The sequence below is a fragment of the Procambarus clarkii genome, chromosome 4, assembly GCF_040958095.1.
Source record: "Procambarus clarkii isolate CNS0578487 chromosome 4, FALCON_Pclarkii_2.0, whole genome shotgun sequence".
NCBI classification, from domain to species: Eukaryota; Metazoa; Arthropoda; class Malacostraca; order Decapoda; family Cambaridae; genus Procambarus; species Procambarus clarkii.
The window spans coordinates 21,113,379-21,130,328 of NC_091153.1; the positions used below are offsets into that span (position 1 = coordinate 21,113,379).

A 16,950-nucleotide genomic window follows, 5' to 3' on the forward strand; every position below is an offset into this window, starting at 1 on the left:
AGCAGCCCAAGTACAAGTCCCACAAGGCTTCTCCAACTAGCCAGTATGAATAATGCAGGGAGAATGAAAAGAACCCTTGCAGGTCTTAAAGGCCACTTAACAAGACAGATCAAGAAATGTGAAGATTTGTCACAACAATCTCAAGTTGATTATGCTGACCTGGAAAGCTATTATCAAGCAGCTGCAGGTAAATTTGAGCAAATCAAATGTCAAATAGCAACATATGTGGCTGAACTTGCCAACACTAATTTATCAGAAACAGAAATAGACGACATTATGGTTGATCTTGCGAATTATGAAGATCACACTCAGGCCACGTTACAGCCTTATGTCAAATTAATTGCCCAGAACAAGGCAACAGCAACAACAACAACAGTTGCATCTAATACGAGTCAAGCAGAAGCTCGACTCCCTCCAATTAATTTACCCACTTTCTCAGGAAAAGATGAGGAAGATTGGGACGAATTTTGGAACAAATTCGTTGACCTTGTAGACTCAAAACAATCTTTACCAAAGAGTAGTAAATTCTCTTATTTGCAAGGTCAATTATCAGGTGAGGCTAAAACAGTAGTATCCCATCTGAGATTAACTAATGATGGCTATGATCTGGCAGTAAAACTCCTCAAGGATAATTATGCTGATCCAGAAGTAAGAACATCACATTTAGTTCATGAGCTGTTGCATTTACCCCCACCGGAGGCTTCAGCTGATTCACTCCAAGTCTTCAAGCTGGAGGTAGAATCATTGATCAATGCCCTCAGCCTGACAGCAGATGCAAACGGGGCTGAGTGGGTCTTGAAAATAATTGTCCAGGAGAAAATACCTAGGGACATATTGAGACAAATAAGTGCTCATTACAATAAAAGCATCTTATCCATGAATGAAATATCTGAAGGTTTAAAGTCAGTAGTTCATCAATTACGAACACATGACAAATTAAAACCACCAAGTAAACCCTCAGAAACCAATAATAGTAAACCACAGAGTACCAAAGGTGCTCCAAATCAATCTAGACAATATAATTCAACACCAAAGTGGAACAGTGGCAGTGTGGGCGTATATGCAGTGGGACCTTCCAAGCCTATAGTTACTGTGTCACCCAAGAACGTGACACCAAAGGGTACTGGAAGCTATGGAACATGTTTGTTCTGCAATGAGAAACATTCAATGTACCACTGCTCTAATTTTCCTGATAGTGACGCCCGTGTTGAGCGACTCAAAGATTTGCAACATTGCACGAGGTGCCTCAGGAAACATAACATCAACGACTGTGATACCCAATTACATACCTGTAATAGGTGTAACAAAGGTCAGCACCATGCAGCATTGTGCAGAGACACCAAAACAACGTCTCCAAACCCCAAGGTGGAAGATAGCATTCCCACCACAGTACAGTACTGCAGGGTGCAACAAACAAACAGTGTCCAATCGGCAAAGTCTAAAGGTAATACGACTTTGCCTACTGCCCAAATTACCATCCTGAATAAGAGGGCCAAGGTCCATACCCGTGGGTTGTTTGACCAAGGATCCCAGAGAACATATATCACTAAAAAGTTGGCAGATGAATTACAATTAAGGCCTGTAGCCCAGATGTCATTCAACATCTCAGGGTTTGTAACAGATGCAGGACCTCAAGTCTACCAGGTGGTACAACCATCAGTACGTTTAGGCAGGTACATCTGTCGAGTACAAGCCATTGTGGTGGACAAAATACCAGTAGACCTACAAGTTCAAGGTCTGAGAGCAACAGCCAAATTCCTGAGAAATAGAGGAATAAAATTGGCAGATAATATTAAGTCTGATCACCTCACCGACTTCGATCTCCTTGTAGGGACAGACTATTGCCATCGATTCATCGGTAGCCCTACTAAATATCAGGGTATAACCATGTTAAACTCTGCAGGAGGTAAATTACTCTCAGGCCCAGTATCAAGCCTGAGGAGACCTATGCCTGCAGATAAACAATACCAGTAGAAATCTAAATTTGTCAGCTGATTATATTTCTCCAGTAGCATTATACTAAGGAGATTACAGCTGACTATACCAACAGAAGTTGATGTTAGTATCATCATTTAAAGCTGGAGATGAGTTCATGAGGCCTCAGTGGCAAATCAGTGAACAGTAGCCTAAAACAGCTACAAGTCACTGCGACCAATGTCACTGAACCCACTGCAGTCTCAGAACCATACTTTACTTTAATGATGAGCTATTCAATCATCTGAATCAATTAACTAAATTAAACCCTAATAAATCTGATGACTGATTTGATACATTTATTATTTAATCAAGATGTATTCCATGGGCCTCAGTGTTTATATATCAGTGACCAGTTACCTGAAGAAACTTCAAGTTATATCTAATGTCACTGATCTCACTGCAGTCCCTGAATCATACTTGACTGTAGTACTTGATCACATCCAGTCTTCTGGGTTAAATAATATGTAATAAGGCTTGAATATTAGCCTTTCAAGAGTTGACAGGGAAATGAAATCGCATTAGACTTCTAACCCCTGCAACTCTAGTACGGGACATCCGTCCTGTACGAACAGACACACAAATGTGTGATTACTAACTACTAACATCAAATTAATGTAATAATTCGATGGAGGAGTATCGGTGTTCGTCTGTTCTAATCAGGACTTCGACCCGTGAGCAGCCCCCTGGGGAATTATGTCGGAAAATCCGACACCATTTAATATCATACAGATAATAGCTGTATTACCAACAAGTTACCCATAGAAAACGTAACTTGTAGTGGAATTACCGTCTAAAGAAAACGGGATATCATCACCACATACCATTATAAATTGACCAGCTATTCTGCTGGGAATTATTCTTAAATACATTAGTCTTTGGACTTTACCATCATAAAAACATCTTATATAAATTAACTTAATTATCAATATTAAAGTAGAGTAAATGTGACCCTTCTATCACTTTCTGACATCTGGACAAGTAGGCCAGGCGTCAGTGAGTGGGGAAGGGGGACAGCCATTGTTGTGTCACCTCCGAGACGTGTGGAGCAAATTCGGCTCCTATCATTCTGGACAATGTCGGCCAGTAACGTCAATAGTATGGAGTGTTAAACAGCCATTGTATATTGAGACCAGAGGCTCACACAGGAGCAAATTCGGCTCCTGTTAATTTTACTTGGACGTAGTGTTATGGAAACCAAAGGTACCATCTCCAACACGATGTCTACAATTCAAGTTAAGTCTATCCGAAACCCGTTTATCATTCATTTATGGCCATTAATGTCAGGATATAGGGTGACCCGGTTAGATCGCGAAATCGCCTCAAACTAAAGGTAATTAAGCCAGGTCTTTAATGTTCCATGTACTGTATAGTGTTTTCTCTGATATAGCTTGTCATATATAGGATTCTGGCTTCACAGCTAGCGCACTTTTGACAGGTCAAGACGAGGATGCAAGATTTGTGCACCAGTTACTGGGTGATATGGAAGCTACCTCAAAGAGGATAATTTGGTGTCTACACCCTAGTTATACCTGGTGGACTAGCCTGCTGTACTATAAGATAAGGAACCTCTTCAATGTTTAATAATGTATGTAGTTAATACTGTAGTTTGATTGGCTGCATATATATATAAACTAATAAACCCCCCCTAATGTGTAGAGGATCGATTTGTGAGATTATGAGATTATTGCAGAAATACAGTCCACTTAACATTATATAAATTGCTATCGAAGTATATAAATTAACGTAAATATAAATCTCACAGGTCGGTTCCCACACATCGTGCTGCTCTGTCAATAGGGCTCTGTACACTCTTCACCCTTAATCAAATTCGGGAGAACACATCCCCCACAGGAGTCGTTCCCTAGTATCACCTGAGCTTCCATCCTGGGCAGTGTAGCACAGACCCCTACCACGAGAGTCTGACAACCATAGTCTGAATAAAGAGTCACTTTATGAAGGGGTATCCTCACTTGTCCCCCGAACGTTCTTATCAGGGCTTCCCCTGTACTGGAACTTCTGTAATCCTCGAGGAAGAGGCATTCACTAACAAGGGTGAAGTTGGATCCCGTATCCCTCAGCATCCTTGCTGGTACAGGATCAGCTCCTTTTATCTTCACCATCCCCTCACACACAAAGGGGTGAATCCTCTTCTACCTCATCACTGGCATATCATCTAAGGTATCATTGTCTCCTTCGCTTTCTAGTCTTGCGAAAAGCCACGTTCGCCCCATGCCTGGGGCTACCACATTCCCTTGCAAAATGCCGTCACCCCCCACAGTTGTAACACCGGTCACCTCTCCTAGGCGACCCTCTACCAGTCACCCTGGTAGCACCAACAGTAGGGGTTCCCTGGGCCCTCCTCGGACTTCCTGTCGTCGGTTCCCGGGCAACACCTCCGGCTCCCGAGCTCGGTCCACTGCTCACAGCTTGGGGCTTCTCCCCGCGTCTCTCAAGCTCTTGAACCGATTTATGTATGCCGATCTAGGCGTACTATTCTTGGGAGAGTCCCTGCCCGTCCTCACTCCTCCTGAACTCTTGAAGTTCTCTCCAAACCTTGGGTAAGGCGAGTGTCTGGGCAGTCCCCCCCTTCTGAGATGCAATGCCTCCTCCAGCATGTCGGCTCGGTCTGCTGCAGCTTTAAGGTCCTTTATTCCTGCCTCTTTTACTCTGACCTTGAGTTCCGGGTGGAGCATCGACATGAACTTTTCCATAACAATCCTCTGTTTCAGCTCCTTTGTCGTCTCTACCTCTTCAGCCTTCAGCCATCGTAGAAACCTGCGCTCCATGTCCCGAGCAGTCTCAGCATATGATCTTCCTGATGCCCTTGTGCAATAACGGAAGCGTTCCCTGTAGACCTCCGGGGTTAGTCTATACGAGATGAGCACCGCTTTCTTGATTGTGTCGTATATGGCGCACTCCTCAATGTCCAACATGTTATAAGCCTCGATCTGGCCTCATGAGTCAATCTACTCTGCACTAACGCAGCCCAATCCTCCTCCGGCCATTCCTTCAATGTTGCTATCCTCTCAAAATGGCCGAAGAAAGCCTTGGTCTCCAGAGGATCAAAGGTGGGTAGATTGCGCTCTCGGGCCTTGAGATCATCCTGACGTGCAGGTATCGAGACTAGCCCACGTTCAACACACCTCAAGTCGACCTCCCTGTTCGACTCTTTCTCGGCTCGCCGCATTTGTAGCTGGGCTTCTTTGTCTTCTCGTTTCAGCCGTGCCTCTCTTTCTTCTCGTTTCAACTGCGCCTCCCTTTCTTCTCGTTTCAGCTGTGCCTCTCTTTCTCGCTCTTCACGCTGCGCTTCTCTTTCTTCTCGTCTCAGCTGTGCCTCTCTTTCTTCTCGTTGCAGCTGTGCCTCTTTTTCTTCTTGTTGCAGCTGTGCTTCTCTCTCCTCTCGACACAGTTGGGCCTCGAATTGCATTCGCATTAACTCCAGCTGCACGCTCTTCCTGCTACTAATGGATCCTCCGCTGCTTCCACGTTCATTGCAAGTTCTGGCCACACTAGTAGGGGCTTGGGACGGCTCTACTTGGGACGGCTCGCCTTGAGACGGCCCTTCTTGGGACGGCTCCTCGCCCGTCATTTCCTCTCGAGCTGTGAGCTGTGCTATGATCTCTATCCTACGCTCCGCTACCTAAGCTGTCCTCAATCTGATCCCAAAGTGGTTTGCAACTTGTTTGAGCTGAGCTTTGGTACACTCCTTCAAAATTTTCTCATCCCTTGTCTCAATAAATCTCTTTACTTTATCCTCCTCCATCTCTATGTTATCGAGCATACACAACAGCACAGACAAGTTAGTTGGGGCTAATTTCACCGTTTCAGTCCCTTAGCTGGTTGGGTAACACTATCACTGAATTCACTGGCAACACTGTATTAGTACCCTGGCAACACTGTACCTCGACAAATGTATTCTGGCAAGGTCGCCAGTTCTTGTCACGGGGGGGTGGGCTGTGACTCCGCTAGCAATCGGCTGCAAGGGGCTCAGAAGGCAAAGTACTCAACCCCCCCGACTCTCGGGACACACCAGAGTCGCTTGGTCCCACAGGAGAGGACCAGTAATACCCACCACCGCAGGTCTTTGCTCCCATCACTGGAGGTGCCACTGATTCACCCTTGGAGCCCTTCAGTCAACCATAGGGAAACTGCTGTTAGCAATTCCGGCCTAGATCCGGGGAGAAGTGAAGGAAAACCCATGCTTACCTTTTAACAATAACTTCCCCTGAGTCTTGCCTGCCAGACAAAAGTTGCAGGAATTCCTTTCCCGCCTGCCTTCTCTATCTTCTTTTAACAAGGTCGCCAGCTGGGTCAATATACCTGCAGCCCAGCAGTGCAGTTCAGTGGGTGTACTCTATACTGCTTGTTGCCAAAGTGTTGCTGCTCCTGCAGAGTTGATACTAGTCTGTCAGCCCAAGGTACACTTCCATAAAAGTCTATGTGGCTTTACCTCTCTCCAGCCACTACATTGCTTGTAGCCAAAGTGTTGCCACCATTCCGGCTCTGATACTGGTCGGATGGCCGTGGGTACACTTTTATATAAGTCTGTGCTGCTTCACCACATTCCAGCCAATAAGAAGTTATGTAGAAAACTTGGTGTTGGCTAGGTGGAACTATGATAACCCTCGTGTATGCTCATAGAGATTATTATGGAGGCACACTTAAACACAATCATAAAGTATGTGAACTTACTGACATAAGCTACATGATCACATATACAATTAAAATCAATACAGGAATGGAAAATGAGAATAAACAATATGGAGATCATCAGCATCTCTTCTTTCACGACCTCCAACAACTCCTTCAACTGGGCAGATTAAAAAGGAGCCACACATTCTCTCACAGAGGGGCCTCTTCGTCGACGTCGGCTACAACCTCTTCAACTGCCCTATCGTCCATACACACTGTCCTCTTCAACAGTCCTGGACACAAGCTGCCATGCAGCCTATCCTACTACTAATGTATAAATGTTATACTGTAACATACATAGGTAAATATCGTGGCCTATCTAGCCTACTCAAACAAAGGGTAAAGGGAGGGAAATTGATCTACCTTTACATTCCTGGCTTACAACTCCTGTTCCTCGATGGTGTGAGGTTCCCACGCTTCCTGAATCGGTCCTTGACGATCCAGGAATGTTCCACCAGTCCTCAGGTGTCATGAAGTCTTCACGTCGTCGCTGAACTACTCCCAGACTTCCAGATATTCCAATCCTGGTTCACCAGTGTACACTGAGCTAATCACTGTATGCACACACTCGTCCCTTCCACAAGGCGTTGCTCCTTGCCCCAGGAACGGTGTCGTCCCTCCAAAATCCTCAGTGAACGTGACCCGGTCACAGCTAGGCCTGCCCGCCACACCCTCCAGACCCTCAAGCACCAGGCGGCGCCTCTCCAGCGCCGCCGACCGATTCTACAAGTTTGACACTTCTCTGCTCAGTGAACTTGTTTTTTCTTGCTTCCCGGAAGCACAGGGTCTCCAATAACAATGGTGAGCTGTGTGGAGGCGGTGGCCTAGGGGTTATGGCCGACCAACCACGTGGTAATCAACATACACAGAAATGGAAAGAAAACAGGGAAAACAGTTGCTCATCTTGAGCTGGAGTTTTCTATGGGAGGGCGGAAGCAATATGACGGCTTCTCAGGGGCGAGGTCCAATGATAGCTGGCCAATACAAGGTGCTGATGACCAATGTCCAGGAGGCGTCACTAACAGGTGTGTCTTCGGTGCGGTGCGGTTCTTCTCTGCCCTCAGGCGTGCTCGGGGGGAGATGCGCACAGTCACTGCACAGGGCCGCCGTCCACCAATCAGGAGCACCTAGCATAAGAGATATTCCCTCTGGCGGGCACTTTGAATGTGGTTCCCTCCACACTCCCCCTGTCCCTATAAAATAAGGGGTGTATTAGAAACTTATATTAAACTTAGTATGTCTTTTTGGAAAGGACCCTCCACCGGCTTCACATTGAGGGATGGAACAGTATAAATAGTAATAGAAGAGAAAGTCTCTGGTTTGACTAAAAGAAAATATCTAACAATTTAAATACAGTAAGTACTTCTTAGTGAAATTGTTCATGATTATTGTATTGACATGGTGTTGGTTGATCTAATTCTTGTGATTGAACGAAGTAATACTATTTTTGTGCACTGAACTGATCATGATTTATTTACACTACACACTACACTGCAGCCTTTTTTTTTCTTTCTTTCTTTTAAGATTCACTCCTAGGGATTCACCCTAGTAATGGTCCTCACACCTAAGCGCTGCTCCTTGGTTATGGTTCCTTCCTTGACAGAGCAACACTTTCCACACATCTCATCCCCAGGATCCCAAGGGAAAGCAATTAGATCTATACCTTCCAGAAACTGACCTACTGCTAGTTTTTCTTTTATTTTCTTCTGAGGACGCCTTTTCGATTTGTGTTGTAAAAAGCCCCACTTCTTGTAAGGAATTGGCGCCTTCCTGTGGTTCCTCCTGCTATAATTACATTTCCCATTGAGCAGCTCCTGTAATCTAACTTCTCCCTTAAAATGAGATGAGGAGACACCATCATGTCTTTGTTCTACATTCTTAATTAATCTTCCTGAAGGTTAGATGTTCAACAGAATCACTTCCTGATCCTGGCTTGTTTGTGCAGTAAAGGCAAGGTTCTGAAGTGCCACTTCTGTCCTGCACTGGAACACTGAAGGAGCTTTACCCGATGTGTTCCCACCTAGTGCAGCCAAACTCTGCTGATCATCCTTGTCCTTATCTGCTGCTTCTGCCCCTGAGTCCGAAACAATACTAATGTCTGAACGAGTACTTGTTTCTAACCCCCTCCTCTGAAGGTTGGATATTTGTCTGGGCAGTCTCCTGCCCTTGATCAGGTTGTTCTACTAGTGTGTGGTTCTGTAGTATGCTCACTCCCCTGGTCCTGCACTCTAGCATTGAGGGAACTTCAGGTGGTGAGCTTTCAGCCTGCATAGATGAAACCTGCTGACCCTCTGCAGGGATATTCAAAGAAGAAAAGTGAATATCATTGACTTTTAACATTAGACTACTTACAACATTCCGCGGACGTACCCTAGGTAGACGTTGTGGACTTGGTGGTGGCTGGGTCGGATTTAGACCTGTTGAGCCGACCCGTCCATGTTTAAAGACGAATTCTCCTCGTTGAATGAAACATGAAACATATTGTCGGCATGTTCCCCCTGTTTGCGGCCTTCATCCCAGCCGTTCTGGGATCTTTGGCAATTGCGAGCAAAATGACCCTCGTCCCCACATAGGTAACAATTATTACTCCGCCTAGGTGATGGGGTGCATTGGCCACGAGGCAATATGATAGCGTTTGTGAGACGCCTCAAACCCTCACATACCTCATCCAGTTTGGCATGAACCCCTGAGATCCCTGAGACAACTTTGTCTAGTTTTGTGTTCATGCCTGTCAATTTATCTAGCTTTGTATCAATTCCCGCAAGAGAGGGAGAACCTGATCCAGCATTTGTTTGCCAGAGACCCCCCATTACCATGACCTGATAGGCTAGCAGACAACAAGAACATATTATCACCACACACAACGACACGATCATCTGGGATATTTTGACGAGCAACACTTAAATAATTGATAGATATAATGACAATACAATAGACATCAGTGAAGCGCTGTATATCAAGAAATCTAGACCAGCAATTAATAACCAGCAAAATACACAATTACACTCACCCAATTCAAGACCACGGGCCAACACACAAGTTGGACCGAATGATTCTGCAACAGGTATGGAAGCAGCAAGAAGAACATAAGCTGTCAACATGTCACACTCTATATTGATACATTTAATACCTAATTAATATCCCCCATGTAATGTCATTTATCCACGTCACCTAACCACCTCACCATAAGAGGATATAGCCAGGTGCTAAGCACAGTAGAGTTTGTCTTTGTGTTTTATTTGTACCACTATAGCAGGCTATGTTTTATAATTCTACCACAACAGAGGGCTATGTGTTTTTATTGAACCACTACAGCAGGCTATGCATTATAATTGTACCACTACACCAGGCTATGTGTTTTAATTGTACCACTACAGCTGGCTACGTGTTTGTCATAACTGTACCACTATAGAAGACTATGTGTTATAATTCTTTCATTTCAGCAGACTAAGAGTCCACCTGGAGCTGCCATGAGGTACAGACGTGTCGCCTGGCCTCTGGTGGTTTGGGGTGTTTGCCGTTTTCGTCGCCAGGAGGTGTGGGCGTCTCTGCCCCTCCCCTGCTGTTGCTGACTGGCTGCATGTTGACGTGGCGAGCTTGCCATAGGAGGCCATCTTCCTCCAATTGTATGGGTAAACTCCGTGGGTCTGGAGTTCACTGGTCGTGCTGGGTATGTGGACATTGAAATGGTGATGTGCGACATGCTCCGTGTTCCTGTGATGGCAGTCTACGGTGTTGAGCTGGTAACTGCCCACAGGGTTGTTATCAAGTTTGTGATGGAGGAGGAGTACCGTGACTTCCTCCGTCGTTACGAGGGGCGTTCGTTGCCATTGTCGGGTGGTGCCGGCTCTGTGTCCATCTCGAACCGTAGTGGTGCCCTGACTTATGTCAGTGTGCATGGGGCGCCCCTGGAGTTTCCCAAGGACCTCCTCCGACGTTACTTTCAGAGGTATGGGGTGGTCGTCAGTGTGAGGGTGAACAGGCTCTCCTCAGGGCGGTATGCGGGTAGGCGGACGAACATTCGCACCTTGGGGATGCGCCTGCGGTTGGATATTCCATCTTCGGTCCGGCTTATGGGGTACTACGTCCGGGTGTACTATGCCCGGCAACCCCGTACCTGTTTCCGGTGTGGCTTGATGGAGCATCAGGCTGCTGGGTGCGTTGCGACTCCGGTTGCTCCCATCAACTTGTTCTGAGAAGAGGATTTCCCGTCGCTCCCTCTGGAGGAGGACTCCGGGGGTGAGGAGGTGAACGTCCCGCTAGCTGATGAGGCTCCCCCCAACGTCACCCGACGTCCCCCCGATTGTCGCAGATCCTCCTCCGGATGTTGTAGTGCCGTCGAATGATACTCCTGCTCCTGTCATTGGCCCTGTTGCTCCAGTGGGCCTTCCTGGTGCTCCCTGTGAGGCATCGCCGTCTGCTCCCTCGTCTTCGGCTGCTGAGCCTGGCCCTGCATCCTCGCCTCGGGTCCCTACTGTGCTGGGTGCTGGGGTGGCTGTGGAGCCTCTTGCTGTGTGTGGTCCGGTTCCCCCTGTGGTAGAGGCTGCTGCCGTTCTGTGTCGGGCGTCGGTTCGTCCGGCTAGTGGTGCCCGTGTTTCTGGGTCTGCTTCCGGCTCTGACGATATCCGGCCGGAGCCCAAACGTTCCAGGCGTTCGTCTACTGCCTGGGCCGATGTTGGGGACTTCAGTGACTGTGGGTCTTCGGGTGTTGACGGTGTGGATCCGGATGTGTCGTTGTCTCCACGGTTGGTGGTGGTGGAGGTATATGTGCCTGCTGGTACTGGTGCTCGTGTCTCGGGTGTGTCTTCTGTTTCTTCCCCGCCAGGGGGCTCTCCACAGTGGGGTGTGGTGGCTTCCGCTGCCAGGGATAATGCAGATGCTGGTGCTGGGCGTGGCCTGGTAGTGACTTTATGAAAGGATGCCGCCGCCCTGGTTCCCTGCAGTCGTCTGGTGGTGTGCCCGTGGCCGCAGGTGCGCCTGTGGTGGTGCCCTCTGTCCGGCTCTCTCCTGTGGGGTTGCGACTTGGGGAACTGGAGGCCGTGGTTGCTGAGTTCCTGCTGTCTGAAAGGCCGGAGGACTTTCATGATGGGGAGGTTCCCGGTGTATGGCGTAGGGTGGCAGTTACTCGCCTCTGGTGTGACACTGTCTGGGTTCCCTGTTTGCGGGTGTTTGTTGCCGGCGTTCTGGATGACATGGTGTCCCCGGTTGAGGGTCAAGCCTCTTGGGGGAGGTGGCTGCATTGGGAGGCATTCAATGTGCGGTTCCCCCGGGTCGTGTTCCCGGGCAAATATGTCAGCTGATTTCATGTTACTGTAGTGTTGTGTGCCCCTATGGCCTTTTGTTTGCCCCATTGTATTCTGTGCCCGTGCCACTCCCTTATTTGTTGCGAGGCCGGTGTTTTGGTGAGGGCGATTTTATTTCTGTATTTGCTCTTGTGTTGTTACTTTGCCATGTGTGTTCTACTTATGCATTGTTAGACTGTGTTGTTTTTTGTTTTTATTTTTATTTTTGTTTTTATCATTATTGTTTGTTTTTATTTTTGGCTTGTTGTGTGCTGTGCGATTTTCTTGTTCTATTTCATGATGTCCTCTATGTTGTGTTTTGTTCTCGGTCCTTCAGGCCAGTGCTTGTTTGTTGTTGTGTATGTTGCTATGTTTTATTTTCTTGATTGCATTGATTGCTTGTTTATTATTAGTGTATCTTTTAGCCTCTCCCTTTGTTTGTTGTGAGGCGGTTGGTTTGGTGTGAGTGTTTTTATTCATGTCTTGTTTCTGTGATCTACCTTGTACTGGTGTTTTATTATTGCATTACACGTTATACTTGTAATTTTTGTTTTGTTTGTTGTTTATTGTGATTTTCTTGTTATGTTTCATGTTATACCTCTTGATGTTTGCTTTGTTTTATACTGTTTTGTTTTATAATGTTACTGTGCTTGCATGTTTGACATTGTTTTCTCTTTTGATGTATGCTCTTGCATTTCTCGTGTTTGTAATTTGTTGCCATGTGCTGTCAGCCCTTCTGGCCGGTGGTTTATTGTTTTGTTTTGTTTTGTTATGTTTTCTATGTACTTTTCTTGTTTTTATTGTATTTAAATTGCATGCTTGCATGTAAAAATAAAAAAAAAATAAAAAAATTCAGCAGACTACATGCTATAATTTTATAACTACATTAAACTTTGTGTTGTAATTGTACCAGTAGAAGAGGCTACGTGTAATAAAACAGTGGACAACTTGCAGGCGATCAGTGTACAGCACCATTCTCCAGAGTTGGGGACACCTGCCTCCTGCTGGCTGTGTCTGACAAGCTGACTTGGGCCGCTGCTCGACAGTTCTGTGCTGCCAGAGGGGCTGATCTTGTTGTGTTCCGCGACGCCAACGCCTACGCTGACGCTCTCGGCTACATCAACTTAGTCAGTAAGTATTTACATCAGAAATTGTCACTAAACAAAAGTCCGTTTTGTGTATTTCAATGCCAATGTCTACAGCATTACTATTTACAAATATATTGCTTGAACAAATTCCTCGTTTTTGCAAATTATAGGTTGAACAGTTCTAGAATTTTGATTTAACTAATATTTCACACAGATTCCACCTCTCTCTACAGTCATCACATTCAGTTTAGCAATGATTTATGTCAATTGAACACCCAACGGTTGTCACAAATTGTTAGTTAAATGGCCTTGTTTATGTTCAACTGCTTGCAACTCTGTACCTTCACTTCACTCACAAGTTTGCCTTTGTTCTCACAATGGTCCAGAACAACCTTACAAGATCTTGTCTTATGACAAGTGCTGAGTGTTATGTTATCAGGCGAAGAAAACGAATCGCGGAACAACTTGAGAGTCGCACCCTATCTCAAGAACGGCGAAGAAGGTTAGGTAGAGAAATAGAAGCAATTGAACGGAAGCTACAAGAATCATACAAAACCCAGGAGAGGCAAAGAGAGCAAAAGGCCATCAGTGAAATAGAAAGAAATCCGAAATATTTTTTCTCCTATGCAAAATCAAGATCAAAAACCACATCTAGTATCGGGCCCCTGCGAAAGGGAGATGGAACTTTCACCGATGACAACAAAGAAATGAGCGAGCTACTGAGGACGCAGTACGACTCTGTTTTCAGCGAGCCATTAAACACACTAAAGATTGATAACCCAAATGAATTTTTCATGGATACGATACCAACATCAAATCATATATCAGACGTCACCCTATCCCCACTGGATTTTGAAGAAGCCATAAACAGTATGCCTATGCACTCTGCACCAGGCCCGGATTCTTGGAACTCCATATTCATAAAGAACTGTAAAAAACCACTATCGCAGGCCCTCCACATTCTGTGGAGACAAAGCCTAGATACTGGCGTTATTCCTGATATACTAAAAACAGCAGAGATAGCACCACTTCATAAAGGAGGAAATAAGGCAGAGGCAAAAAATTACAGACCAATAGCACTAACATCGCACATCATAAACATTTTTGAGAGAGTACTAAGAAGTAAGATCACAAAATACATGGAATCACAGCATCTCCATAACCCCGGACAACATGGTTTCAGAACAGGGCGCTCTTGCCTGTCGCAGTTGCTGGACCACTATGATATGGCATTAGATGCTATGGAAGACAAACAAAACGCTGATGTAATTTACACAGATTTCGCAAAAGCTTTTGATAAATGTGACCATGGTGTTATTGCACATAAAATGCGTTCAAAAGGAATTACCGGAAAAATAGGCAGATGGATCTACAATTTCCTGACCAACAGAACCCAATGTGTAATAGTCAACAAAATAAAATCCAGCCCATCAACCGTGAAGAGCTCAGTCCCCCAGGGTACTGTGCTTGCTCCAGTACTTTTTCTCATCCTCATATTGGACATAGACAAGAACACAACCTATAGCACTGTATCATCCTTTGCAGATGACACTAGGATCTTCATGAGAGTAGGCAACATAGAGGACACGGCGAACCTCCAGTCAGATGTAGATCAGGTCTTTCTATGGGCTACAGAAAATAATATGGTGTTTAACGAAGATAAGTTCCAGCTCATGCGCTATGGAAAAAATGAAAATATAAAAACGGAAACCACGTACAAAACTCAGGCAAATCATAACATAGAACGAAAAGGCAATGTAAAAGATCTGGGTGTACTCATGTCGGAAGACCTTACCTTTAAAGAACACAATAAAGTAGCCGTCACAACTGCAAGAAAAATGACAGGTTGGATAACAAGAACTTTTCACACTAGAGATGCTATACCGATGATGATACTTTTCAAAACGCTTGTGCTCTCTAGAGTGGAGTACTGCTGCACAATGACAGCACCTTTCAAAGCTGGAGAAATTGCTGACCTGGAGAGCGTGCAGAGATCCTTTACTGCTAGAATCCACTCAGTAAAACATCTAAACTATTGGCACCGACTAAAGAGCCTAAAACTGTACTCCCTTGAGCGCAGGCGGGAGAGGTACATAATAATTTACACGTGGAAAATATTAGAGGGACTGGTCCCAAACCTGCACACAGAAATAACATCACATGAGACCATTAGACATGGCAGGATGTGCAGAATACCCCCATTGAAAAACAGAGGTGCAACTGGTACTCTGAGAGAGAACTCTATCAACATCAGAGGTCCGAGACTGCTCAACACGCTTCCACTACACATAAGGGGCATAACTGGCCGACCCCTTACAGTGTTCAAGAGAGAACTGGATAAGCACCTCCAAAGGATACCTTATCAACCAGGCTGTGACTCATACGTCAGGCTGCGAGCAGCCGCGTCCAACAGCCTGGTTGATCAGTCCGGCAACCAGGAGGCCTGGTCGACGACCGGGCCGCGGGGACGCTAAGCCCCGGAAGCACCTCAAGGTAACCTCAAGGTAAGGTAATCAGTGAAGGATAGTGGCTGGTAGTGACCTGTAGCACCAGAGGGGGACCCTTGGAGCGTTGTGGTGTTCAGTGAGGAGTGACCTGACCTGACCTGGTCTAACCTGACATGACTTGGTCTGACCTGGCCTGTCTTGACCTGACCTGACTTGACAACCACACTGTGGGTCAAAACCCTGAGGCGCTATAGGCCAGCCAGGCCTCGCTTTTGCGGCCTCACTTTCACACCCTCATATCAGTGATTCTATACGTATAATTATAGTGTATTATAAACAGTATATATTATTGTATACTACTATAACACTTAAACGAAGTTATTCTATTAATTTAATCTAACCTAATAGTTGCCGTTGTCTGGGAAAGAAGCCTGAACTTATGGCTAACGAGGTCCTCTTGGCTGCCCCAGGATGTACCCCACAACACTAGTTTAACTCCCGGGACCTTATACCCTGCTAGGTGAACACAGGTAGTACCTTAAATGTACCGTGCCCAATTTTCTCTGTGTTACCCTTGTTACTGGGTAACAAGGTTGTGAGCCGAGGACGTTCACCACTGCACTAGCAAACCGAATGATTTCAATATAAGCCTAACCTAACGATCCCGGCCATCACTATCCTAACCAAATGACGTTATTAAGACTGAACATAATCTTGATGATGAACACATCGTTTTGAAGCATGAAGACTGAACACTCAACCTATACACTTCCTTACAAAGATAAAGAGAAGCTCTCTAGACTCATTTTAACATTCCTGAGCTAACGGCGATCTAGAGAGGGTGACCAGCATCTGAAGAGGCACGTGTATGCCTAAACTCTACTTAAGTGGGGAAAACTGACTTGTGGGAGTTATTTTTATTGCAATTTATGTTTATATTCATTTATTTAGTGATTTATTTCTTACGTTAATTTATTTATTTCAGACTGTGTGATGTTTGACTGATAGCAGACTGTGTGAGGTTTAAAGAAGACTGTATGAGTTTATTCCCACAAATGGTTTCCTACACATTCTCGGTTTTTTATTACATATATATATATATATATATATATATATATATATATATATATATATATATATATATATATATATATATATATATATATATATATATAATGTCGTACCTAGTAGCCAGAACGCACTTCTCAGCCTACTATGCAAGGCCCAATTTGCCTAATAAGCCAGGTTTTCATGAAATAATTGTTTTTCGACTACCTAACCTAACCTAACTTTTTCGGCTACCTAACCTAACCTAGGGTTGGTTAGGTTCGGTCATATATCTACGTTAATTTTAACTCCAATAAAAAAAATTGACCTCATACATAATGAAATGGGTAGCTTTATCATTTCATAAGAAAAAAAATAGAGAAAATATATTAATTCAGGAAAACTTGGCTTATTAGG

At 45.2% G+C, this 16,950-nt stretch overlaps 1 protein-coding gene across 1 annotated transcript in view; it reads left to right on the plus strand.

The window, feature by feature from the left end:
• LOC123751021 (uncharacterized) overlaps window positions 1-16,950 on the plus strand; it is a 78,672-nt gene that overhangs the window by 42,956 nt on the left and 18,766 nt on the right. The window contains exon 4 of the mRNA XM_069333209.1: window positions 12,906-13,082. Within this exon, the coding sequence (XP_069189310.1) occupies window positions 12,906-13,082 (177 nt within the window). The remainder of the gene's footprint in view (window positions 1-12,905; window positions 13,083-16,950) is intronic.